At 44.6% G+C, this 26,419-nt stretch overlaps 5 protein-coding genes across 5 annotated transcripts; 1 reads left to right on the top strand and 4 right to left on the bottom strand.

Moving 5' to 3' along the window:
* Nucleotides 1-6,630: 6,630 nt before the first annotated feature.
* Nucleotides 6,631-9,873, bottom strand: CCR75_008644 (uncharacterized protein; the record flags this gene model as incomplete). The annotated part of the gene is made up of 9 exons (XM_067966694.1): nt 6,631-7,172; nt 7,238-7,304; nt 7,371-7,558; nt 7,623-7,836; nt 7,905-8,146; nt 8,202-8,288; nt 8,352-9,224; nt 9,278-9,394; nt 9,448-9,873. 9 exons carry the CDS (start codon nt 9,871-9,873, stop codon nt 7,008-7,010), a joined length of 2,379 nt encoding a protein of 792 aa, XP_067820632.1. The 3' UTR covers nt 6,631-7,007.
* A 465-nt stretch (nt 9,874-10,338) lies between these two features.
* On the bottom strand, nt 10,339-11,727 carry CCR75_008643 (uncharacterized protein; the record flags this gene model as incomplete). The annotated part of the gene is made up of 1 exon (XM_067966693.1): nt 10,339-11,727. The coding sequence occupies one exon, from the start codon at nt 11,725-11,727 to the stop codon at nt 10,339-10,341; it is 1,389 nt and encodes a 462-aa protein (XP_067820636.1).
* A 784-nt stretch (nt 11,728-12,511) lies between these two features.
* On the top strand, nt 12,512-16,306 carry CCR75_008642 (uncharacterized protein; the record flags this gene model as incomplete). Its single annotated transcript, XM_067966692.1, has 4 exons — nt 12,512-12,575; nt 12,637-13,241; nt 13,307-13,527; nt 13,595-16,306. The coding sequence occupies 4 exons, from the start codon at nt 12,512-12,514 to the stop codon at nt 14,244-14,246; spliced, it is 1,542 nt and encodes a 513-aa protein (XP_067820637.1). The 3' UTR covers nt 14,247-16,306.
* CCR75_008641 (uncharacterized protein) lies at nt 14,385-17,962 on the bottom strand (the record flags this gene model as incomplete). The annotated part of the gene is made up of 2 exons (XM_067966691.1): nt 14,385-16,235; nt 16,298-17,962. 2 exons carry the CDS (start codon nt 17,960-17,962, stop codon nt 14,385-14,387), a joined length of 3,516 nt encoding a protein of 1,171 aa, XP_067820634.1.
* Nucleotides 17,963-24,464: 6,502 nt separating this feature from the next.
* Nucleotides 24,465-25,985, bottom strand: CCR75_008640 (uncharacterized protein; the record flags this gene model as incomplete). Its single annotated transcript, XM_067966690.1, has 1 exon — nt 24,465-25,985. The coding sequence occupies one exon, from the start codon at nt 25,983-25,985 to the stop codon at nt 24,465-24,467; it is 1,521 nt and encodes a 506-aa protein (XP_067820635.1).
* Nucleotides 25,986-26,419: the final 434 nt, after the last annotated feature.

The raw sequence follows: 26,419 nt of genomic DNA, 5'->3' as shown, positions 1-26,419 counted from the left end.
CGCGACCCATACGTCTTTGGGTCGCTAGAGGTTTTTAAAACCCGACTCAAACAGACGTTTGAGCCACCAAGGGCTGAGTTCAGAGCTCGTTCAGAGCTTCTGAAACTTAAGCAAGGCAAGCGTGATGTGCACGCATATGCCCAGCACATACGACTCTTAGCGAGTTGTATTACCAATAACCCAGTCCATGAACACACGTTGATTACGGTGTTCATGCAAGGTCTTACGGATGGTCCCGTAAAGACCCACCTGTTCCGCTTGGAACTGGATACGCTTGAAGAAGCAATATCCGTAGCGGAACAGGAGGACTTTAGCTTGAGACAGGCTCAAGCAAGTTCGTCATCATATCGTCCACCTAGACGACACGAACTAGGAGGTCCAGAACCCATGGACCTTTCCTATGTCGAAAGCGAGAAACCTCGCTTTTCGAATAATAAGCGATCGCAGAAATGCCATCGCTGCCAAAAATTGGGACATTACGCTCATGAGTGTAGTGCCCCACGTCCAGCACCAAAAGGTACTGAACGTAATTTTGGATCGTATGCCAAAAAGGGCAACGGTCGCGGATCCGACGTTGTTGCGAAATCGCAACAGCGAGGCGGACCGCCAAAAAATGGACGGGGTCAGTAGGGGCGCAACGCCCTACTGATCCAGCAACCTCAAGAGAATTTGCAAATCTCTTGACAAAAGTTGCTCCAGACACACAATCATGATGTGTCTCTGCACCTGGTGATGAGGTATCCCTCATCACCTTGAAATTAAAAGTGACAAATGATTTGTCACTTAGAGCCCTTTGTGGACTGTGGGGCGTAATAACTTTTTTCGTCGCCAGTCGCTAGAGGGTCGTAGGCTCAAATATGTTGAGCGCGACATCCCTCCAATGAGGATGACGGTCCCTCTAGCGACAGGCGCATCGATAACAGCAATGAACGCGTAGTGAAATTTCACTACACGTTAAAAGATTTTAAAGTACGATGATGATTGCACGGTGCTGGATTTTAGATGACAAATTTGTTGTCACCCTAGGTTTACCTTCGCTCAGAAATATGAGCTAAAGATCAGCTGGCAGCATCGACCCGTAAAGATGCCTGCCACTTGTTCATCAGATGGCCATCTGATGAACGTCTTGGAGCGTCCACAAGCGTGTGGGTATACTACGAGTTAGTGCGATGGCCTCACTTGTGGTACGGTCGTTAGTACAACTGCACAAGATCACAGTGTGATAAGTAATCACACTGTGGAGTCAGCTGCCGGCGGCTTGCGAATGCACAGGCAGCGCCGAAGGTCCACCACTCGAATAAGTCGAGTGGATTGAGACATGAATGTACGCCTAGCGGGTGACATTCAAAGATACCGGTTGCCCAAAATGGATAACACGATGATCCTAGGTCGAGTAGAGAGTCGACCGTTGAGGACTCGACGGTGATAGTGCAATCTTAGTCAAAAGACGTTAAGGGAATAAGTCTTCTCGTACTTGATGAGAAATCTTCTCACATAGTTAATGCTTAGGCGACTAGACTCCAGCACGCCGAGGGATTGATTCCTCGGCAGCCGGTGGATAAATCCCAGGAAGAAACCGAGACATTGAATGTCTTGGTTAATGGCGGATCAAGAGTAGGCGCTTATACTCTTGATCTGTATGCGCCTCCGAAGTTAACTTTGGAGATAACACAATTACCAACCGTAGAACCTAAGCGGTTCTTGAGAAATCTGCATGGTGGTAAATCAAGCAGATATGCATACTCGTCACAGAGGACGATTACGTAACCGACATTCGCTCAGCGGTAATTTTTGCAGAAAAAGAACGGGTTCTCAGCAGCTCATCGATGAACGAAAGTGTTCCGATGTGCAGAGTTCGATTGAAAGAAACACTACTCAATCCTGGGAGTCACTTAAGACAAATCTTTTATACAAGGATTTAATTGTATTCAGGGATCTATTTCCTGAAACAGTTCCATGCGAGTTACCTGTGGATGAAGGCACTCGACAAGAGATCGAGATCAAACCGGGCTCGAAGTACTGTGAGGCCACTGCCTCGTAAAATTGTACTTGCGATCGATAAATTCTTTATCGATCGATTAGAAGTGGGCCATGTGAGGGAGTCTACCTCCCCGCATAGCTCTCCAAACTTCTATGATAAAGACTACAGGAGGGTGGCGGAAAGGCACGCATTCAATAAACTGAATGATGCAACGGTACCGGCTCAAATGCCGATACCTAGAAAAGCTTCTCGGAGATAGACCCTAAACTTAGCCAGTGCATATTTCATGGCAAGGAAGTCCTTCTCGTGCACGGGGTAATTGCGTTCAGCTGGTTGCAGGTGACGCGATTGGTAACAGACGACGCGCTCCGCGCCGTCTGTATCGTATTGGATTAATGCACAACTGATTGCGAAATCGCTGTCGTCACAGGCCACATGGCATGGTCTGTCTTGATCTGCAATCGGCTAGATGGGCGATTGCATCAAGCTTTGCTTGATACCTTCAAAGGAACGCTGACAATCAGCGCTCCATAGCCATTTTACGTCTTTTAGAAGAGACGAGAGAGATGAACTGTCATCTCGGCATAATTGCGGAAGTACTTGCGCCGCTAAGCCAAGGAACTTTCTAAGTCTCTTGGCATCGATTGGAACTGGCCAGTCGGTAGTTGCCTTGATCTTTTCGTGATCAGGGCGCACGCCGTGTTTACCGACGATGCACTGAAGGAGTGGTATTTCGCATGCAACGAATATACACTTCTTGAGATTTGCGTACAACTTATGCTTTCGCATAAGTGATAGAATCTGACGAACGTGAGTTTTATGAATTTCCACGTCCGTCTTTTCGTCCATGGCCCGGCTATGGATGAATAATCGTCAAAATATTTCAATGCAAATTCTCGCTCCGGTCTCAACAGCTCCGTTACGCATCTGTTGAATGTTGCATGAAAGTTACTAAGCCCCTGTGGCATTACTAGCCATTACCAAACAACCCATTGGGAGTGATTACTGTTGTGTGCGGGATGTCCCGTTTTCACGCATATGAATCTGATAAAATCCATCCATCAGATACATAGACAAAAAAATGGTACTCTTAGACATACCATCTGTGATTACGTCTTTTCCAGGTATCGGCGTCTGAGCCGGTACCGTTGCAGCATTCAATTTATTGAACGAATGCACAACCCGCCACCCTCCTGTTACTTTACGCACAGAGAAGGTCGGAGAGCTTTCTGGGAGGTTGACTCCCTCACATGACCCGCTGACAAGGGATCGGCAAAGAATTTGTCAAGCGCTAATACTTGTTCGCGGGGCAATGACTACTGCTTCATGACACAGTATTTCGATCCTGTTATCAGGTCGGAGTATCCTTCCCAACTGCCTCTAGCTGTGGTTCTGCAGCCACAACAAGATCCTCTACGGTCGACTCTCCAGTCGATCTAGGACTCGCAATGTCTCTTATAGACGGTCGTTTAATATTTTCTTGGATGTTGCTATTCAAGCAAGCATCCTTGTTTCGTACCACTCAACTTATTCGAGAGGTCGAACTTCGATGCTACCTGTGCTTGGGGCACAGCCGTCGGTAACTATGATCATGTCACAATGGTGGACCTTTGACGCTGCCTGTTTTTTTGCACAGCCGTCGGGATTTAACTCCACAAAGTGTTGAGTATTCACACAAAGGTCTTGTGCAGTCATGCTAACGACCGACCCACAAGTGAGGCTATCGCACTCACTCGTAGAACATCCACACGCTTGTGGACGCTCCAAGACGTTCATCAATTGGCCATCTGATGAACAAGAGACAGGCATCGTCACGGCTTGATGCTGCCAATTTATGCATGGCTCGTAACTTCTGAGCCATGGTAATCCAAGGATGACATCAAATTTGTCATCCAAATCTAATACGATGATATCATCATCGTGCTGTTAGCTTTTTAACGTGTATTGGATACCAACTTCACGTTTTTTAACCGTTACAGATGCGCCTGTTGCTAGGTGTTAGAGGGATATCGCGCTCAACAAATTTGAGTTTGCGATCTTCTAGCGATTGGCGTCGAATAAAAATTTTTGACGCCCCTCAATCGACTAGGGACTTTATTTGGAATTCATTTGCCACTTTAATGCTAAGGTGATGATGTTAACCTCATCCCCTCGGCCAGTTACACACAATGTTTGTTTGTGAGGAGCAACTTTCGTCAAAAGGCCTGCAAATTCTTTTGACGTAGCGTGATAGCAGGGCGCTCCGTATTTACTGGCCCCTACCGTTTTTTCACGATTCGCCTCGCCATTGCGATTTCGTAACAGCGTCGTATCCGCGTCCTCCGCTGTTCCTTACGATAGGTCGGTCTTGTCGCTCAGTGTTTTTAGGTACTAGCCGTGGGGCACTACACTTATAGGCGTAATAGCCGTCTTTTGACAACGATTGCATTTTTGTAATCTTTTGTGACTTGAAGAGCGAGGTTTCTCTCTCTAAATACCATGGCTTCTGGACAACCGTTTTCTTGTCGTCTCGGTGGACAATAAGCACTACAGTGGACAAAGGCATGTTTAAGACTGAAGTCCTTCTGTATCACTATAGAAATCGCTTGGTCGAGCAACTCTAATTCTAGCCGGAACAGGCAGGTCTTAACAGGGCCGTCTGCAAGACCTTTAATAAACACAGTCACCTCGGTTTGTTCATGATTGGATGAGTAACGATACCACTGACCAGATATCGTGCATGTTGGGCATAAGCGTGCAGATCACGCTTGCCCTGGTTCAAATCCAGGAGCTCGGATCGAGCCCTGATTTCGGCACGTGGCGGCTCAAATGTTTGTCTGAGCCGGGCCTTCAAGACGTCATACGACCCAAAAATTAATGGGTCGTGAAGCTTAAGCGCCGCTGATGCCCTTTCGCGCCGGCACGATTTTGGGCCGCTCCAAGGCCCAAGATTTGGCACGTTCGGCTAAGTTGGACATGCCAAATTTTACTTTTGATGCATCATCTTTGATGTGGCCAGCTTCAATGGCGTCGTCTAATTGGACGAACCATATTAAAAAGGAGTTGCCTTCTATTGCTTTTAAACTCAAAGATTTCTATATTTAATCTTTCGGGTCGACGCGGAAGCGTCGGCCCATAAGCAGCATTTACATGCTGCTGTCTCAACAGATCCAATTGTTAAGCACACTGTTCCCTCAACACCTCCGCGTGTTGAGAGCCTTGCTGGTGAAGTAAGGCTACTTTTTCCTGGGCTTCGTCGAGTTCATGTTGTATGAACTCGGTTATGGCGGCATGTTGTTCATCTGTGTTCAGAGTGAACAGCATGGCGCCAACGGCTGGTCCGCGTACGACCGAACTCATGCGTTCGATCGCTCTCCATTCAAAGTCACTCAAATGAGTGAAGTTGCGTGATAGCCTTCTTGAGGGGCTGGAAAGCTCCATCCTTCTCCATCCATCACATCCATGTTGGATGGAACGTGCGTAGGCCTTTAAACGGACTACTAAGTGCTACCAGGTGTAATGGGGCACCCTTTGCTAGTATTGACCACAGAACTAGTCAACCTACACTGATTACAGTGAAGGTGGGGCGCCTTGACTACTTGACGTACACAACGTGCAGAGGAAGGTTTTAAGTAGCTAATAAGTCTTAGCTACTAAAAGTAAATTCTAAGGCTTTAGAATCGAGAAAAGTAAAACTGTATTAATATATTAAGTTCCTACGTAACGATCTTCGGTGCACTACTGATTTATTATACTAATAACTAACAATGTATGGCGCCTACTTCTGCACCGCACAATCGTGCCTTGTGACGATTGGCGGGGTTGATTCAAACTCAAATCAACCAATCAGTAGAAGTGATGTCTTATTGCGTCAATATGATTAAATTTGGTAATATTATAACTATTAAGTAAAAATATGCAAGATAATAATTTTGAACTTCTTTATTTATTTTCTCTTATAGGAAATGCTATTTATAAGTCCTCTTATAGGAAAGAATAATTATTTAACGGACACCGGCCATGCATGTTAGTTAGTCTTTGGAGGTCAAGCTAAGGATGAATTCATTTTGCTTTACTTCTACTTCAAATAGGCGAATCTTAGTGCTCGCTTTTGTACCCTCCATGAGCCACAATTTCCTTATGTTTCAGTTTCTGTCGGCTTTCGTTCATAATTTCTTTGTTGAGAAAGCATCTTTCAATTTAACGTTAAGTACCGATATATTGCGAAGTCTTTTTGCAGACCTTTCGAACTACTGAAGCTTGGAAAGTCTTGCGAAAAGACTTCGCAATATATGCGTACTTTCATGTTAAATAGTGTAATGGTAGCAACTTGTTGCTGGCATGTCAGGTGCCGTGTTATGACAAAGGACGTCACACAGTGGTCGCTAAGATTAAGTGAGAGGACTGAAAGCGGCGCGTAAAGCCGCTCGCTGTACTTCGTTCCTCCCGTTGACGATTTTACAAAATGAAAAGCTCGCTTTTGGAGAGGGGGTGCTGTAACGGGCTAAAGGCGCTATGTTACACAAATTATTAAGTATACTTTGGGTACTTAACGGGATGGTGATGCACATAGGTGTATCACATTGGAAGGGATCGTGGCTACGGTCATCCGTAATCCGAAGTATTCAGAATATTACGCGGTGCACATCGACAGAGGTGACATCCACTGATTAGATAAAAGGTTTCAAATTTGATTTGATTAAATACAAAACAGTCGAAAAATTTCTTCCCGCGCACATGAAGCTAAATTACCGCTTCCGTGACGATACTTGTAATAAGGTACTAAGTTTGATGGGTGAGGCCGCTTTTAACGCAACAAATACTTACAATCTTCTGGATACCCTCGACGGAAACGCTATTTCGCAAGAGTTAACCATCTTGGCAAACCGAAGAGAATTGAGTGTTTCGCAGCGGTGCTCGCCTAGTGGTGAGAGATTGCAGATCATAAGAGTTTTGCTATCTCCACTAAGAGAGGAGCTCAAAAAATGGGTCAACTTTGTGTCGCGGAAAGGGACATGCGTCGACTTTACGATTAAATAAATACCAATTAGACTTTATAGTGCGATTCAAGGACAATCGTGGCAGCACAAACCTTTTTCGCAAGGGAACACATCACATTTCCCAACGCCGAAAGACTCTTATTTATTGACGTCGCTTCTTTCAAAAGTTTCTTGCTGCTGTCACTACCCGACTTCGACACATGTTCAGACCCCTACAATTCAAGTGTTTAGCAAAAACGAAATTAATACTTAACACGAAATTAACAGTACCACGTACCGCCAAGTCGACAAGATTGATAACCCCGGTTCGCATCTCGTTAGTAAGCGAGTTCTTTCCTTTCAGTCTGGATTGTATAGAACAAAATGATACATAAGCACCACTTATCAAAGGCTATTTGAGTGACTCTTACCTCAGGGTGATGACGCAGTGGCTGCGCGAAGATTTGTCGTTTAATTGCGTCGAATTGGTAGACCTTTTTGATATTGCTCCTCGAAGCAAGTCCCATGCTTCTTGGTCGCTCCCGATCTTTTGGCTAAATGAATTCACTACGACAGTCTTTCCTTCGCTATCTTGACGAAGTTCAATTTTTTCGTGTGACTTAAAATTTACAAGATAAAGATTGTAAGTCAAAGTTGTTTGGCCATGCCGGCAACTTTTTTACCTCAATTGGCGCAAGTAAGTCACGGAATGTCTCGTTATAAATCTCAATTAGCTCAAGGCTGGCAGTAAAATCCCATCCGCCTGTACGTAATTCTTCTATACCTTTAAAAATTTGAGCAAACGCTCGTCCAACGATACCCAAGTCTGGCCATAAGTCTCGCAGCTTGCAGTTGGCAACATTATTACTCCCTTGCATCGTATATGTTTTACCCGATCTACAAGAAATTATTAGATGTCAATACGACACTCAGCGCTTCCGATTAGTTTATTAGACGATGCTTACCCAGTTTGTCCGTAGGCAAATATGCAAACGTTGTATCCATCTAATCCAGACTGGATCAGCGCAGACACTTCTAGAAAGACATCATCTTGCGAGCAGCTGCTATTGAACACCAGATCAAAGTCGAAACTGTACTTTTTGATCACATTACTCGAGCTATGCTGACCATATCCTACGTGGGACGTTGGATTGGCGCTGAGTTCAATCTGCCGCCGTTCACTGCGGTAATCGGGAAACGAAAAGACCTGCATACTTAAGTAAGCTTCACAAAATGTGAAAGAATACAAAGCAGCAATATACCTTCTCCCCCCTAGAGCTTGTAAGTTCATGCTCTAGAATAGGTCGCACGCGGCAGAAAACGCGGATATTGCCTTTTAATTCCATCACCTGAAGTCTGCATAAGTGACTGTTTGCGGCATCTCCAATAAATTTATTTTGTGATACACGCACCTTATTATGTAGGCTGCGTCGAACAGCTTCGGCGTTAAAAACTCGTTTTTCCAAATGGGCAGTGCTTTTTTGAAATCGACCTTTTGCCGTTTGATATTTTTCTTTTTTTCTCTCAAGCTTCTTTTTAAGATCATCCACCTGCAGCAAATAGCGCCGTATCATCTCTGTTGCTCCAGCCAACTCTCTTTCGAGAGTTAATATCCTTGCCTTTGTGTTATCCAGCACGCTTGATTGTGGTCGCAACGCATCCAAATTTGCTTCTAAATGCGTATGTTCAGCGTTCAAGTTGCTGAGAGCCTGCCGTTGGCTTTCTATTGCTAATTTTTTTTTCTTTTCATTCATCAAAATCTTTTGAAGAGAATTTGCTAGGTCATCGTTCTCTATTTGCAATCGCTCGCATTCAGATAGCGCTTTCGCCATTTTCTGATCATTTTTCTTCAGTAAAGACAATAACTCTTTCTTTTCTTTCATCCATTGAGCGTGCAGCGCAGATATTTGATCCTCTGCCCTATCGAGTCCGTCAGACAGTGTTGAACGCGCAGCCTCACACTTCTCGTAAAGTTCTTGAACATGTCTAAGGTGTGCAATTCCTTTTGATTCACGCTCAAGGGCTTCTTGCTGTTCACGTCGTGCAACCTTCAAATCTAGCTCCAACGCACAAGATGTGTCTTTTATTCCTTCGTTGGTTTTGCCAGAATTCAAGCCTCGCGATAAGTTGAGCTCGTTTAACTCCCTTGCGGATCGACTTCGATCTTCGAGCAGACTTTTTATGACTGCATCGCGCTCATTTACTTGCAACACTAGTCCTGTAATTTCACGACACAGCGCCTGAATCCTGTCCTCCTGCTTATAATCTTCAAACTCACTCAAATTCTGCAACTACAACTTATAATTAAAATTATATTGCGAGTGATCACATTACGCACCTGCGTATCATCAAAGCTATTGATCATCTCGGTATCTCGGTACTCGTTCAGTTCTCGCTCCAGCATTGCTGCATGCTTTAAAAGTGCGACTGCATGCTCGTACGTATCCGTGTATCTCTAAAGTAATGTAGCTCGTCAGTTACTTTTAATTATTTTACACCATTAACTACCACCTTCTTGTACAAGTACGCCTTCTCTTTATCCGATTTCGCACTAAGATCTTTCTCCTCCTCGAGAGATCGACTCATCAGAAATTGAACGGACGCTGGCACGAGTGAATTAATGTTCTCTTTTACGGGTGTATCGCTCATTCGATTAAAGCTCTCGAACATCGAACGATGTAACCGCTCTTGATGCGGCCGCAAAAAACTCATGGCGAAAGGCCTAGGCTCTTTAGGCACAGCGCTTATTTCGATGCTATGGCCACTACTCTCCGTCTGATTATCCAGAGCTAAATCATCTAACGGTTTCACATATCGTTCGTCGAGCCGCGTCACTGATCCCAAGCCTGAAGCGCTAGCCATAACTGGGCTAGAATGTTGGCTTGAGCTCAAAGAGCGGTGCTGCCAGTCAATGACATTTACATTGGGTATCATAATGTCTGCGTAGTAGCCTAGTATGCTTTCTGGCACGTAAATTCCGTTGAAAGTATCCCTTAAATGGTTGAACGCTTTACAATGTATAAAAAATGTGGCACAGACAAAACTACTACGGGCACAGACAAAACTACTACAGCCACAGACAAAACTGCTACGGCCACAGACAAAACAACTACGCGATTGATCTAACCAAGCACAGTATTAAGTAGTGGAGATGGCAAAATTGTGGTCATGTCTGTGGCCGTTCAGTTTGGTCTGTGGCCGTAGTATTAATGTCTGAGGCCATGGCGGCGGCCAAAAAATAAATGCATTATATCACGCAATTGTATTACCACAAAATAAAAGCAATTTTTATTGATTTGCTGGTCGGTTAATTGTTGTTTTTTAAAGTCTGCACTGCAATACTTCATTCAGTCCCTATGCAATCACTCATTATGCTTAGCGTGGTGTCTCGATCCTTTTTTACTGGTCCACGTCAGTTGAGTCGGCATTGATGTTCATGTCGAGCTCTTCGCCTGTAATGCGCTTATACAAATCCAGCACGTCCTCCGACGTAGTCTCGAAGTGGCTCGTCGGGTCGTACGAAGAACTAATGAAGCAATTGTCCTTCTTGCCGTTCCCTACAGGTTCAAACATGTCCGTTATGGCGTCAAAGCGCTCCAGAAACGGACCTAACAGCTTCACACCAGACTCCAACTCCTGCAGAGGCATCGATGTCTCAACGAGCGTGCTTACAATGGCAATGTAGATGCCCTGCGGCGCAACGCAGTGGGCAGACGACACCACGGCGACGTAGATGTCATTCTTGCGATTGGCTTGGGCTGCGGGAATGATGATCTGCAGCGACTCAGCATCGTTCGTGCTAGGAATCGGGTGATTTAGAACAAAGATAGAGCGAACAGCGACGCCAATCTTGCGCATCTTTTCCTTTGGAAAGTACGACGGGTCACCAATCACCAGCTTAGCCTTAGCCACTTCGTTGTCGCACTTAATACCCCATGCCCTCCCGTCCTTATCAGTCAAGATCTCATCGACTGCACGATTAAGCATGAATGTGCCACCGTTGATTGCACAGAGACGCGAAAAACTCTCGGGCAAACCGCCCAGGCCGTACAGCGGGTAAATGTATGGAGATTTGCCATAGCGCTCCAACGAGTAAGCATACAGTTTTATAGCACGGACAGTCTCAATGGCGGGACGTTGGTGGTACGATTCGTCACGCATGAGCGCCATCGCGTGGCCCATAAAGCTCTGAGTGTTGGCATCCACGCCGAATTTCTCAAAAAGATCACTCATGGGCTGCTTAAAAAGGTCTATACCCTCATAAGTTTTGGGATCGCCCTCCTCATAGTTATAAATATACATGATGAGCTTGCGAAACTTGCGCTTCTCAAACATACCCATGAGCGATGACCGCAGCGCTTCTTCACCCGTAGCAGGAACCTTGTGTGTACGTCCGCCTTTCACGACGTAGCTACCATCTACATTCTTAAACTCGAGGTAGCGGGTCACTTTAGTGTGCAGAAGCATTTTGACAAGTTTGCCGCAGGCCATGATAAACTTGGGCACCAGGTCCACGTTGTAATCCCGATCTGCGCCCAAGTCAGTACGTGGATCCTGTTCAGGCTTAAACTTCTTGTAAAGGTTTGTAAGGTTAGGAGAAGCACACTCGCCACCATAATACGGGTTGCGATCTACCACCAGCACTTTCTTACCGTTTACCGCAAGCAATCCGCTCAAGATGCACTCCTTAAGACCAGTTCCGAGCACTATTACATCGTACTCGCCGTCAGCTAGTGCCACTGCTCCTAGCGGTAGCCATGCCAAATCCTTCTTGCTCTTCTCCGCCATCTTTTGTGGGATAAATGCTATTTTTTTAGGAGTAAAAATCTGATTTTTGGAAGAAAAGATGATGTAATGTTTGAAATAATTTAGTCTTCATTTGTAATTGTTAAGCACGCTAATTCACTTGTTTTCCGAATATTTAAGCACAAAATTTGGTTCGACTGCAGCTAGAACCAACCTGACGATCATCATTTCGCATCGCGTCGTCGTGTGCATGCGCAATTTCCAAGTAAAAAAAAAAAACTCGGACGATTATTGCGCACACGATCTTATGGCTGAAAACGCCGCCTATTTTAAATTGTTCATGAGACTTGAATCGATGTGACTGCGCTTCTTTCAAACGAATTTCGTTTAAACAATTTTCGGTAAATAATTGTCGATTAAAACTAGCTGTGATTTGTAAAAATCGTCACCGATATGCAAGAGCTGCAAATTGCGCACAGTTAAACATTTCCGACGTCCAACGTTCTAATTTTACACGAAAGTCATCGGACTTTTAGGTCTCGGTTGGCATTTAAGACGGCGAGCTTAATATTGACTAGTTGCTAGGTGTTTTTCTAACGTATCAGATGCCAAAGATTAATAAGTTTGTCAAATGCATATACTTGCGAGTGCGCACATGTCCGCGCTCGTCACATAAATTTAAAGCTTTGGCCGATCGTGCCTGAAAGGCCGACTAGGTTAAAAGCTTATCAGCAACAAATTTAACGAAATGAATCTGATTTTTAGTCCATACAAATTGAGCGTATGAAATTGCAAGTTTCATCGATTGCCCTAATTTTTGTCCAGCATGCAGCGTTTAGCCTTTGCGGCTCAGTCTAAAGGCGCCTTCGGGGTGCGCGAATATCTGCAAGGTTCGTAATGACCATCTTCTTTTCATTACCAGTGCTATAAGCGCCATGCTACTATTCGCAGATAATCGCCAAGTTGCCCCCGACATTTTACACGAGCTAAGTATCTTCGTTGAAGTGGAAGACGGCGAAATTACAGACGATGATAGAGAATACTCCAAACTTGGCATCTGCCTTGAGCAGCATAGTTTGCGAGTGCAGCGCGATATATGGAGTGCGTTGGCGAGCGGGGCATCTCCAAGCACTGAAGCGGCTATGAGCCTGGCAAAAGCCTTCCTTCAAGTGACAGCAATGCCACGACGATACGAAACTGATGCTGTATGTTTGACGTTAGCAGAAATGGTGCTTGGAGTTGAGGAAAGTAGAAAAAAAAAAAAAAATTTGCCCAAAAATTCTGCGTTCCGACGTCGGATGCGGCGGCTGACATTGAATCAAGTCGACTTCTCCTTACATGAATTTGAGGCAGAAAATATGCCAAAGGCATTATCGTCAGAAATTTGCTCTATGACTCCAATAACGGCATATTTTCGAGTAAAAAAGCGCTTTAAAGCCGAAACTCTAGATACTTCGGCCACATTGAAACCAATGCAACAGAATTCGAGGGATAAATTGCCAATTTCGACACAAACAGGAATGATGATACACCAACAACCTTTGCTATCAAAAGAGGTCTGAAACATATTTCTACAATCGGATATGTATTGCTTGCTTTCACACGTCGTCTTTTGCGATAGGTGGAAGATCGCGCGTCCGGACTGGCTAAGCAGCTCGCTCAGCTGAAAAATGAAACAGCAATTGTGATTGATGATGTAGCTTCACGTGCTTTCGATTTGATAGCTGAAGTCGTTAATGACGTTCAGACTGCCAATGTAGCTAACGAGGTGACTTTTCAGCTTTTGTGCAAGAAACTTCGTATGGACTTGACCATGGACGAAGCTCTATTTCAGATCACAAGGTAGATATCTTCTAAAAATGATAATAATGTATACTAACGCAAGCAATTGCTATCGTCTTGTTGGCAGTGCATTAGTTGATTCTAATTGGAGTTCGCGGTACGCAGCAATCTTTCTCGAAACTAGCATCTTACCGAAGATCTGCTCGGCCAAATCAGTCATCTCTCGTGTACTTCTCCAGACCGCGCTTCGCTATAGTCCTAATTATAGTGAAGCTCTTGTTGACTCACTTTTACTTCCCCTTTTGGTGGGTGGAAATTTTAATAATTCCAAGTATGACATTGGGCCTCCGCAAGCGGAAGCAATTATTCGAATTTTACAGATTCCATACTCAATACCAATTCACCAGCTGGACGAATATCTTCGAAGATCTTTAAAAGCAACTACAGCCAGCGGTAGTGCCAATTCTTCGAGCTCGCTTTTGCTTTCCAATGATTCGGCATTATTGGTATTCCAAAACATATTCAGCATGAAACCAGCGTTATCATCATCGACAATAGAACTGTTTATTGAAGCGGTTGAAACCGTTCTGGAGCGCCCGGATCTTGGGGACATTAAAGGCTCGCTCAAATTTGCAACAGTTATATTCACGCTAATTTCAAAATTTCCACAACAATGTACTGGTCATGTGGAGATTCTTGAAGGAATTGTCTCCCAGTTAACTTCTATCATGGCGAAGACAACACTGCGTTTTCTACAAAAGCTTAATAAGAGAGAATAGCATTAATGCTATCACGATGGAAAGGTGAAGGTGTTGCTTCAGCAAAATATGCTTAAAATTTAGGATTTAGTGGAGTTATGTAACGAGGAATTCTACTGCATGAGCCATAACATTCGCTAATCGCAATAGAGTGGTGTCTCAAGACGAGCTGCAACAGTAATATCGACCCAGGCGATACTGCATTACTTTTTCCAATGCAGCAGGTGGGTGCAGTTCCAAAATTCGCCCGCAATCTTTGCCATGCTTTGCTGCCTCCAGTATCACATGTGCTCCTCCAGGATGCACGACAAGCAAACTTGTCACGTCTGCAATACTGTCACCGATACGGATCCAACATGAACGCTGGTTTTGGTGCCGTTTCATTTCGCAGGAAGAATACTCTCGCTCAACGTTGCAGGAATGTTCATTTGACGACGACATGCGATAATTTGATATACTTTGATGCCCTGTTGCCCTAGAAGTAACTAAAGAGTTTGCAAAGGCGACACACACGTGGTATTTCTTCTCAGCACATGAAAAGCAAATCTCGTTCGTACACACATCATTGCATCCAATGCATGCATCGCATTCGTTCGATGTTCGACTTCCTGACGCTTTGAAAGACGCCTGAAAGGCTTGCGATGAGCAGGTACCAGGAAAAGAGTAACGACTTTCCAGCAATGGACGGATTGTGTTTTCTGTGTCCATTTCACTTAAGAAACTTGTCTCTTTACAAGCAATACTTATAGGACTTATTTGACCACTCAAGCGCTTCTCTGGCGCTGGAACCGACAGTTGGTTTTGTTTTTTGCAGATTTGTGGTCCAAAAGCATGATTAAGATCGTACTTTGCTTGCTGCTTGACGTGGCTTCTGCAAGTGCTTTCGCCATTAAGTGATAAAATACACTTTTTCTTTTTCTTTTGCGTTAACAATTTTTGCAGCATCTCTTCCGACGGACTTTTATATGGCTCTGGTTTTATTGGCGTGTTCTTTTTATCATCTCGGATTGAACTCGGTGACTTCATAGAGTTTAAATACTCAAGTCTCATTGATCCGTTCGATGCAACATCATTCAACTTTTTTTGGTAAAGCAGCCTGTCCGCTGCCGCATTTGTGCAATCGCTAGTGCTGTTGCTAAATGCATAAACCGGCATTTCAATTGTTTTTCCAGTACAGAATAAAAGTGACGGAGGCTCCAAGCTGCTCTCAGTTATGGCTTGGTAGCTATTCAAAAAAGAATTCAACGCGCGCAGACGTTCCTTTTGAGTATCGTTATAATCTCTTTCAATAAAATGCGACAAAGGCGATACATGAGGTTGATGTGTGGCTCTGGTCGCGAAGTGACACAATACGAATTTTACGAGTGCCACTGATGTCTCGGCCATCCGAACAAGACGAACGTCGATGATTGATTCCACCAGAAATCGGTGTTTTTCCAGTAGTTTTTCTGCAACAGCCTCTATCTGCTTGACAGCCAATGTATCATTAAGATTATTCTTTTGCAACGAATGTCGGTTGCTCGCCGCAACGTAATTTGGGCAATCAAGCGTCGCCCGCTGCTCCATTACTGCACTTTGCAGATACACCACTATTTGGTGCAATGTGAGTAGCGTCTCGTAAAATACCACATTAATTGTATTCTGGATCTGAGCCTCCTTTGTGAATAAGATGGAGGGATGTGTTGAAGAATTAGATAGCAAGTCAAATTCAATTTCTGGATCATCCACCCAGAAAGCTGTTCCGTTAAAAGACAAGTTTGCTACGCCAGATGAATTGTTCAAGTCATCTAACGAGGCCGGAATAAGTTCGGCAATGGTATGTAGCAGCGCCTCGTGGTAGACAAGGTGCTGAATCAGTTTAGCACGCTGGTCCCCAGCTCCATTGCACCCTGGAGCAGTATTGATAGTCCGAATGCCCAACAAACATTGCAGCAACCTGAGGCACCAGTAGCAAGTAAGAACTTCTTGCTGTAATACGAGCTCATGGACAGTGTCAAAAAGTTGAGGAATCTACCCGCAAACACAATGGTCAGCATTCAAAATAACATGTCATAACAAGCAAGCTTACAAACCATCTCGTCTGTGAAGCATGCATCTGGATGGTGATATAAGCGCAAAAGTGCTTGTATGGTGGTGGTTATCTCAGATCTGGTTGTATCTCCATATCGTCTATGTGTGGCTACTAACATAATAAAATGCTCAAAGACAAGTCTTATCGACTTGTTTACTTCGTCAGCTTGCCCAGGTCCGCTGTGCATAAGCTCGTCCAGTGGGAGATTGGCATTGAGCTCTTCCATAGCAACAGTGATGCTCACGCCCTCATACATGAATAGGCCTGAGTCGATGGAATGGCGCATGTCGAACGAAGGCTCTGTTGCACGCTTGTTACTATTGATACGGCGCTGAAACCACCCGCCACGCTGGCTCGTATCAGATCTTGCTGTGTCATTGTTTCCTAATGAAGCCCGAAGTCCACCTTGTCGCCTGCGAAAAGACCACACACTGCTGCTTCGACCTTTTTCGCCGTAGCTGTCTTCTCCGCGACCTGTATGCGAGAGTCGCCTTAGCAAGAACGTTGTCATTGTCACGCCGGCAGTATTGCTATCATCAGTGGCGCTGTCAGCAGTATGAGGGTAGTAGAATCGGCAATAATTGAATCTCGAAGAGTTGAGGACAACATTGTGCTGACCTGCCTCTCGACACACCAGCAGTAGCATGATGACAAGCTGATCGCGGCCGTCTACGTCAAGGATAAGCAATTCTTCTTGCTTAAATTCCAACACTAGCATTCGCAGATCCCAATCAGGGCGGACAATCGCTAAAAGTGCGCTGTACGGACGCGCAATTACAGTGCGCATGGAACAGTGCATCTCGACTATAAAATCGCCCTGAAGAATTAATTGTATCTTCTTATATACCTTCTTTTCGGTGTCGCTAGAATCGCTCCGAGGCACTGCGTCGCCCTCATCCACCGTCGTATTTGCCATCTTGACATCGAAACGGATGACTGATGCACGATTCAGCAACTTTAAATTATGAAACCGAAGTTGCTGCGCCGTGATGTGTGTTGAGGTCGTGCAAAGCCCAATCCCCACCTCATTTGCAGCAGCTACGATCGCATTTAGACAATCATGTCTATCGGTGCAGATAAAGAATCGATCATGAAAAGCTGTCGACAGCACCATGCCCTCGCAATGCTCAGTCGAGTATGCGGTCATGCGTAAATAAAGATACGGAAGATTCTGAACATGGCGCCCGCGTTCGTCCAAGAAGACAATACTCGACACCGTCACTTGCAAGAACAGCAGTTTGTTGGACCCATTGGCATATTGCTCAATACAGCGGAAGTGGATTCTTGGGGCATACACTAAACGATAGAGCGATGCTTTTCCTTTAGCTTGGCAACGCAGCTTTGCTAGTAGCGATAGTAGATGGCCCCTAGCGGGGCAGTTAAACTTCAATCTGGCTGAACGGAAACGTGATGTCTCGAGTCTAAGAACGAAGTCATTTTTAGTCGGGAATAGCTTCACGGCTTCGATGTCAATAATATTCCACTGATTTGTGCATAAAAATGTTTCTGGGTTGTACGTGCTTAGTGTGGAAGCCGTGACCACGAGAATGCGTGGATATGTGACCCACCATGACTCTTTAGTTGCTAGATATTGTGCGATAACTGTGTCACCGCCCGAAAAACTTCCTGATGGTAGAGTAGAGTCAATAAGTGGGTTCGCCACCATAAGATTAGATATTGCGACAGGCGAGATGCAGAGGCTGCTTCACTGCGAGGCACTGAGAAAAAGTTGATGTAATACTGATAAAGTGTCGTTACGACGGCATCCATGGCGCTAGTAACGGAAAGTATTATTCAAAAAAAGACACGTTCAGTACGGGGGGGGGTTACCGTGGTTGCTCATGAGTCTCTGCAAATGTTCCTGTGAATAAATACTACTTGTTGGTTGAAAATGTTAGGGCAGGGGTATGTAACTATAGAGGCCTCACGTGAATTATCTGCCGCCTAAGGCGAAAAGGTGGCCATGATTTAAAATTATAACGGGACGAGACTAAAAAGAGCCAAGCATTGGTAGAGGTAGGCAGCAACGGGTAGCTTCAGCAAATCCGAGTAAAGTGTGACCAACAAGGCACTAGAATTCAGGCACACGTGAAGATGGGACTAATATATCGGCGTGCAAGGACCTCTTGAAGAAGGAATCTACATCGCAAAGGAATCAAGACACATTTTGAGATTTATTGTATTTGCCGACGATTTCTTCAGATGATTGGATAGTTTGGCTAATCAATAACACCAAGGCTTTGACTTTATGGTAAAAGAACGGTCCCCACAACTAAAATTGATATTCCCACAGCTATTTTTAATTAATATTTATTTAAATTTAAATGACTTAAATTGTTACTCTCACAACTATTTTTTTAGAAAAATAATAATTTTAAACTCGCAATTAAAATGGTTATTTCCACAACTTCTGTAATGATTTTAATTGCAAGTTCAATCCAAAATGCCGAATCGCCAATAGACATTATGTGTCACCTGTGATTGGCTAATATATATTATATTTCAACTAGCAGTGGCTATTACTATTATATTTCGGCTTTGATTGGCTAGTACATACTATGTTTCGACTGTAGATTGATGCCACAATGTCCACAGTATTCTTTATCTATATGAAGGATGCTTGTTCAGCTCCTTTATACAGTTTCCATTCATTCAATGCTTACATCAAAACTTGACAAAGACACTTGCCCTTTACAACATTTTAGCACCAGTACACCAAACCTATAACACATTTGAAGAGCTCTTCAAAGATGCACAAGAGTTTGCATTCATTGATGGCTACGCATAAGCTTTAAGAAAATCTGCGATACAACATAGTGACTTATGAGGAACATACGAAATGTGGTTATCATGCAATTGCTCACCTGCTGCAATGGACCGATACCTGTAACCAGCTGGTTTGGTTCTCCTGCATGTGCTGTTCTTGCAGCTACCTGCTATTCAAGGTCAGTGTTTATTTTGACTGAAGATGGATCCGAAACTTCTTTCAATCCATACACCACAGTAGCGAAAGGAAAGGTACTCTTGCAAGTCAATAGTAACCACTGGCAAATGGCTCAGCTGCATCTTGGTGTAAAGTTACCTTGGGTTAATGCAATTGCATTAGTGAGGAACGAGACTTTTGGCTAGTTCAGATCCAGTTTTCCTTCATCGAGTTTTTGATGTAACGTCATGTTTTCGGCGTTGTGTTTATAGCAATTAATATCTTTACAGAAGTTGTGGGACTAACAACTTTAGTTTGCGAATTTAAAAGCATTTTTTTAAAAAAGTTGTGGGAGTAACAATTTAAGTAGGAGCGGTTTATGAAATTCAAAATAAAAAACATTTTGAGAAATAGTTGTGGGGATATCAATTTTAGCTGTGGGGTATCAATACCCTTAACGAACCCACCTCTAACGAGCCAGTCATCTTAAAATAAGCGTATAGGCCTTTTCAAGAGGTTTTTGGAGTTTTTACTGCCCAGCGGGGCTACTCAAGTTTCCTCCAGAGTCAAACTCTCTTTTGTAGTACAACAATATAAAATTGATTTTTTTATACTTGCAAAGCAAATGAGTCGCTGGAGTCACTGGAATTGCGGCGATGAACAGGTACAGTAAGAGCAAACAGCCTATAAGACCCCTGTCCTCAGCGCAATTGGGTTTGTTGCGCCGTCCACGAGTTCGCGACGGTGAACACTGTTGGAAAATGGTATTTCACAGATTGAAATACCGCCAGGTCCCAAGCCATCAAGAAAACAACTGCCGTTCTCCAGAATTGTCTTTCATTTGTATATTTTGGTGTGTTGCAGGTGACAGAAAAGACGGAAGGTGTGAGCATACCATTTCGCAGGAGCAACGAGCAACTGCAAATCAGGGTGGTAGGAGGTATGACACAAATAGTGTTGTTTATAAACTTAATCTTTGAAAACACTTCTTTGGAGACCTTTCTTGCTTTTTATTAGAAGGTTATGAGCCCAGTGGCGGATGAGGAAGTGCTTAGGGGCGCAACACCTAATTACGCAGGGAATGCGTATGGGGAAGAAGCGCATGTGGCAGCACGCGAAGGGGCGCCACTGAGGAAGAGTACTTGGGCGCTCGCGAAAGGGGAGTGCCAAGTGTGGAACCCTAACCGGGCAGCGACATTGCGGCAGAGCTGGCTAGGATTTCTTTACGTTTGAATTCTATGGATAAAGAGCGTCGTCAGGGGTCAGGGCCAAGTGTTACGAACTCGTAATTTGTATACAGGTGAATTTAGGTCGACGGGTCAGGCCCCACGACCAAACGTGAAGTTGGACCTTGGAGTTGGTGGACAGACATTAAGTGTTTTTCGCTAAGCGAAGTGGAGTACATTGTCCATGTAACAGGGTGTATCGTTACATGAAATTAACACTTAAAGGTTGTTAATTAATATATTATCGAAAAGGTAGATAATCTTTGGAGGATATTACTTTAAATAGTAATGTTCAAATTTCTTATCCATAAATTGGTATAGACAATTATATCTATTAATTCCGCAGACTAATCAGCTGTAGATGTAAACAAAAGAGAGATACAGACAAGATAAGAAAAGAATTCAATTGCACGTTTAGTATTAGTTTATAATTAAGTTAGCATTTACAAGATAGATAGAAGAGATACTTAATTGTATTAATACAGTTTCATTTAAACCTCTTTAAGTTAGTTGTCTTAAAGAGAAGTCTTCCTCTACACGTACTAGTGTACGTGAAGCGACGTAAGGCACCACTCGCAACTGTAGCAGTGCGAAGTGGACTTGAACTGAAGCAGTACAAGTCGCCGTGTCCCTTTACACCTGGTAGCACTTTGTAGTCCGTCCAAGGACCACATTTTCTTCATCTAACATGTCCATGTTAGATGATAGTTGGAATACGCATCACGTTTCGCGTTAAAGCTACTCCTTTCTAAGTGACATCGAAAGGAGTGCGGTCGAACAAATGAGTTCGACCGTAGGAAACGATGCAATCTTGGAAATGCTGTCCAATTTGGACAGAGATGCCCTCCATTCAGCCATCGCCAAGTTCATACAACATGAACTTGACGAGATGAAGGAAAAAGTAGTCTTGCTGAATTAGCAAAGCTCTCAACAGGCAGAACTGTTGAGGTTACAACAGGTACAGACCCCTGTACCTGGGATGACGCATACGCGTCGTCCCGAAACCTTAAAGATTGATATCTCTAAGTGTAGGGGAGTCGAAGAAGACTCCCTCCTGAGATGGTTTGTCGAGTTGGACGATGCCATAGGGGCACGTCACATCGTCGACGATCAAATGCAAGTCGCATTCGCTCAATCAAATTTGGCAGGTCGTGCCAAAACTTGGGCATTGGGCCTTAAGTTGTGCGACCCATATGTCTTTGGGAGCTAGAGGTTTTTAAAACCCGACTCAAACAGACGTTTGAGCCACCAAGGGCTGAGTTCAGAGCTCGTTCAGAGCTTCTGAAACTTAAGCAAGGCAAGCGTGATGTGCACGCATATGCCCAGCACATACGACTCTTAGCGAGTTGTATTACCAATAACCCAGTCCATGAACACACGTTGATTACGGTGTTCATGCAAGGTCTTACGGATGGTCCCGTAAAGACCCACCTGTTCCGCTTGGAACTGGATACGCTTGAAGAAGCAATATCCGTAGCGGAACAGGAGGACTTTAGCTTGAGACAGGCTCAAGCAAGTTCGTCATCATATCGTCCACCTAGACGACACGAACTAGGAGGTCCAGAACCCATGGACCTTTCCTATGTCGAAAGCGAGAAACCTCGCTTTTCGAATAATAAGCGATCGCAGAAATGCCATCGCTGCCAAAAATTGGGACATTACGCTCATGAGTGTAGTGCCCCACGTCCAGCACCAAAAGGTACTGAACGTAATTTTGGATCGTATGCCAAAAAGGGCAACGGTCGCGGATCCGACGTTGTTGCGAAATCGCAACAGCGAGGCGGACCGCCAAAAAATGGACGGGGTCAGTAGGGGCGCAACGCCCTACTGATCCAGCAACCTCAAGAGAATTTGCAAATCTCTTGACAAAAGTTGCTCCAGACACACAATCATGATGTGTCTCTGCACCTGGTGATGAGGTATCCCTCATCACCTTGAAATTAAAAGTGACAAATGATTTGTCACTTAGAGCCCTTTGTGGACTGTGGGGCGTAATAACTTTTTTCGTCGCCAGTCGCTAGAGGGTCGTAGGCTCAAATATGTTGAGCGCGACATCCCTCCAATGAGGATGACGGTCCCTCTAGCGACAGGCGCATCGATAACAGCAATGAACGCGTAGTGAAATTTCACTACACGTTAAAAGATTTTAGAGTACGATGATGATTGCACGGTGCTGGATTTTAGATGACAAATTTGTTGTCACCCTAGGTTTACCTTCGCTCAGAAATATGAGCTAAAGATCAGCTGGCAGCATCGACCCGTAAAGATGCCTGCCACTTGTTCATCAGATGGCCACCTGATGAACAGGTGGCAGGCATCTTTATGAATCGATGCTGCCAGCTGATCCTTGGCTCATATTTTCTGAGCTAAGGTAAACCTAGGATGACAACAAATTTGTCATCCAATTCCAGTACGATGAAATCATCATCGTACTCTAAATCTTTTAACGTATAGCGAAATTTCACTACGCGTTTTGTTGCTGTTATTGATGCGCCTGTCGCTAGACGGACCGTCATCCTCGTTGGAGGGATGTAGCGCTCGACATATTTGAGCCTACGACCCTCTAGCGACTGGCGACGAATAAAGTTATTCGACGCCCCACAGTCCACTAGGGCTCTAAGTGACAAATCATTTGTCACTTTTAATTTCAAGTTGATGAGGGAATTTCTCATCACCAGGTGCAGAGACACATAATGATTGTGTCTGGAGCAACTTTAGTCAAGAGATTTGCAAATTATCTTGAGGTTGCTGGATGAGTAGGGCGTTGCGCCCCTACTGGCCCCGTCCATTTTTGGCGGTCCGCCTCGCTGTTGCGATTTCACAACAACGTCGGATTCGCGACCGTTGCCCTTTTTGGCATTCGGTCCATAATTACATTCAGTACCTCTCGGTACTGGGTGTGGAGCACTACACTCATGAGCGTAGTGTCTTAAGTTTTGACAGCGATTGCATTTCTGCAATCGCTTGTTGTTCGAAAAGCGAGGTTTCTCGCTTTCGACATAAGAGAGGTCCATGGGTTCTGAAACTCCCAGTTCGTGTCGTCTTGGAGGATGAAGTGATGACGAACTAGCTTGAGCCTGTCTCAAGCTTAAGTCCTTCCGTTCCATAAAGGATGTTGCTTCTTCAAGCGTATTCAGTTCCAAGCGGAACCAGGTGGGTCTTTACGAGATTATCCATAGACCTTTCATGAACACCGTAATCAACGTGTGTTCATGAACTGGGTTGTTCGTGATACAACTCGCGAAGAGTGGTATGTGCTGGGCATAAGCGTGAACATCAAGCTTGCCTTGCTTGAGTTTCAGAAGCTCTGATCGAGCTCTGAACTCAGCCCTAGCGGTTCAAAGTCTGTTTGAGCTGGGTTTTTAAAGCCTCTAGCGACCCAAAGACATATGGGTCGCGCAACTTACGGCCTAGCGCCCAAGTTTCGGCATGACCTGCCAAATTTGACTGATGAGCTGCAGAACCAACGACTTACAAATAATCCTACACTAATGGCCGGTCTTTGACCTTCACTTAATAATTCCTTTTTTAAAAAAAATTGACTCTATATCTACCAATGGATAAGCTCTCCGAGTATTACTATGTAAAGTAATATTCTTCAAATATTATCGACCTTTGAGATAATTTATCAATTTACAACCTTTAAGTATTAATTTCATGTAATGATACACCACCGTTACAATCCCCTGAAGTTCACAAAGTGTACTCAGCGAGTATTGTGTAACTTAGGGCAACTTTAGCCCGTTACAGAAGAGATTCTATACATGATTTATTGCACAATTACTTGGTAAATCTTGTGTGCGAGAGTGCGACATTTAAGGTGCCCGATCATAGAGCTTTTGGATTGACTAAAGTAGTATTTACGTGTAGCGCGAAAAAATGAATTTGCCACACTCTCATGAAAATGTAAGATATGAACCAAGTGAAAGCCTGTGAATTATATATATCGCATTTTTTAGGTCTTTAAAGCGTCTTCTTTATGGACGCCAGGACAGCATTATAAAAATTGAGCCCCACAACTATTCCTCTACCCAGTTGAGCGTGCGCTCGACAGCTTTGCTCCATCGATGTACCAAGTAGCTGCGCTTTTCAGCTTTCATGTCTGGATTCCAAGTTGCACTTACTTGCCAATTTTCGCGCAACTCCTCCATCGTTTTCCAAAAGCCCACTGCAAGACCAGCGGCGTAAGCGGCACCCAACGCGGTACTCTCGGCAATCGCGAGGCGTACTACTGGCACGTTAAGGATATCCGACTGAAATTGCATCAGCGTCTGATTTACTACCATTCCTCCATCAACCTTGAGTTTTGTCAGGTGTACACCGCTATCGCCCTCCACAGCCGCCACAACCTCTTGCGTTTGAAAAGCCGTGGCCTCTAGAGCAGCGCGGCAAATGTGATCACGAGTGACATAGGACGTAAGGCCCACCATTACACCACGAGCATCGTCACGCCAGTGGGGTGCGAATAGACCTGAAAACGCCGGAACGAGGTATACTCCGCCATTGTCTTTGACCTGCATGGCGTACTTTTCGACGTCGGGTGCGCTATTAATTAGCTTGAGATTATCGCGTAGCCATTGCACAAGAGAGCCGGCGTACGATATAGATCCTTCTAAGGCATACACGGCCGGTTCGTCACCGATCTTATAGCCTATAGTGGTCAGAAGGCCTTTGGTTGACGGCGTGGGCTTTGTACCCGTATTCATCATAAAAAAACAGCCTGTGCCATACGTATTCTTGGCCTCGCCAGGCAAAAAGCAAGTCTGGCCGAATAGAGCCGCCTGCTGATCGCCCAGTGCACCCGAAATGGGTATGCCAGGGATTACACTATCATTATGGCCTATTGCGTAGACCTCGGAACTCGAGCGAATGATTGGCAGTATGGACTTGGGGATGTCTAAACACTTAATAATGTCGTCGTCCCACTGAAGCGTATCCAACCGCATGAGATTCGTCCGCGAGGCGTTAGTTACGTCGGTCACATGAACGCCACCATCGATGCCGCCACTGAGCTTCCAAATGAGCCAAGTATCGATGTTACCAAACATAACGTTGCCAGCCTCGGCCTTGGCTCGTAAACCTGGTACATTCTCGAAGAGCCACATGATCTTGACGGCTGAAAAGTACGTGGCAATGGGTAATCCTGTGACAGCGCGAAAACGGTCAGCCCCTGTGCCAGGAAAATGCTCCCTTTCGCCTTTTATAAGGCGATGTACAATGTCTAATGTGCGCGTGTCGTGCCAGACGATGGCATTGTAGAGCGGCTTGCCAGTGGCGCGATCCCAAATTAGGGCTGTCTCGCGCTGATTGGTAATCCCTATTGCCTGCAACTGCGAAGGATCGATACTACTCATAGCCAGCGCCTCGCGCACGCACATCTCGACATTGCGAGTGATCTCGTCGGCGTCGTGCTCGCACCAACCCGGCTGCTGATATATTTGTTTGTGCTCCAGCTGGTGTGTAGCCACAATGTTGCCGCCGTGATCGAAAGCGATGAAGCGCGAGCTTGTAGTGCCCTGATCGATAGCGCCAACATACATTTTTGACGTACAGGAATCAGAGCAATGCAATTTGTCGAATGATGACTCGAATGTTCAAGATAGCGTTTAAACCCCTGTGTTGAATTATCTTGCCGTTGCTCTCCAAAGCAATTTGCCATGCGGAAGCAGGCAAATCCTATAAAGTAGTGGAAATTATAAAGTAGCGGAAATATCATTTTAAGTAAAATAATTAGGTTTAGGAAAGGGTGCTGTTCACAGTGGCACTGTAACGGGGTGTATCGTTACATGAAATTAACACTTAAAGGTTGTTAATTAATATATTATCTAAAAGGTAGATAATATTTGAAGGATATTACTTTATATAGTAATATCCTGAATTCTTATCCATAAATAGGTATAGGCCATTATGTCTATTTATTCCGCAGACTAATCAGCTGTAGAAGTAATCAAAGAGAGTTACAAGATAAGATAGA

This window comes from Bremia lactucae, linkage group LG12, assembly GCF_004359215.1.
Source record: "Bremia lactucae strain SF5 linkage group LG12, whole genome shotgun sequence".
NCBI classification, from domain to species: domain Eukaryota; phylum Oomycota; class Peronosporomycetes; order Peronosporales; family Peronosporaceae; genus Bremia; species Bremia lactucae.
Note: the sequence above shows the minus strand (reverse complement) of the source record. Positions and strands in the feature narration are given on the sequence as shown.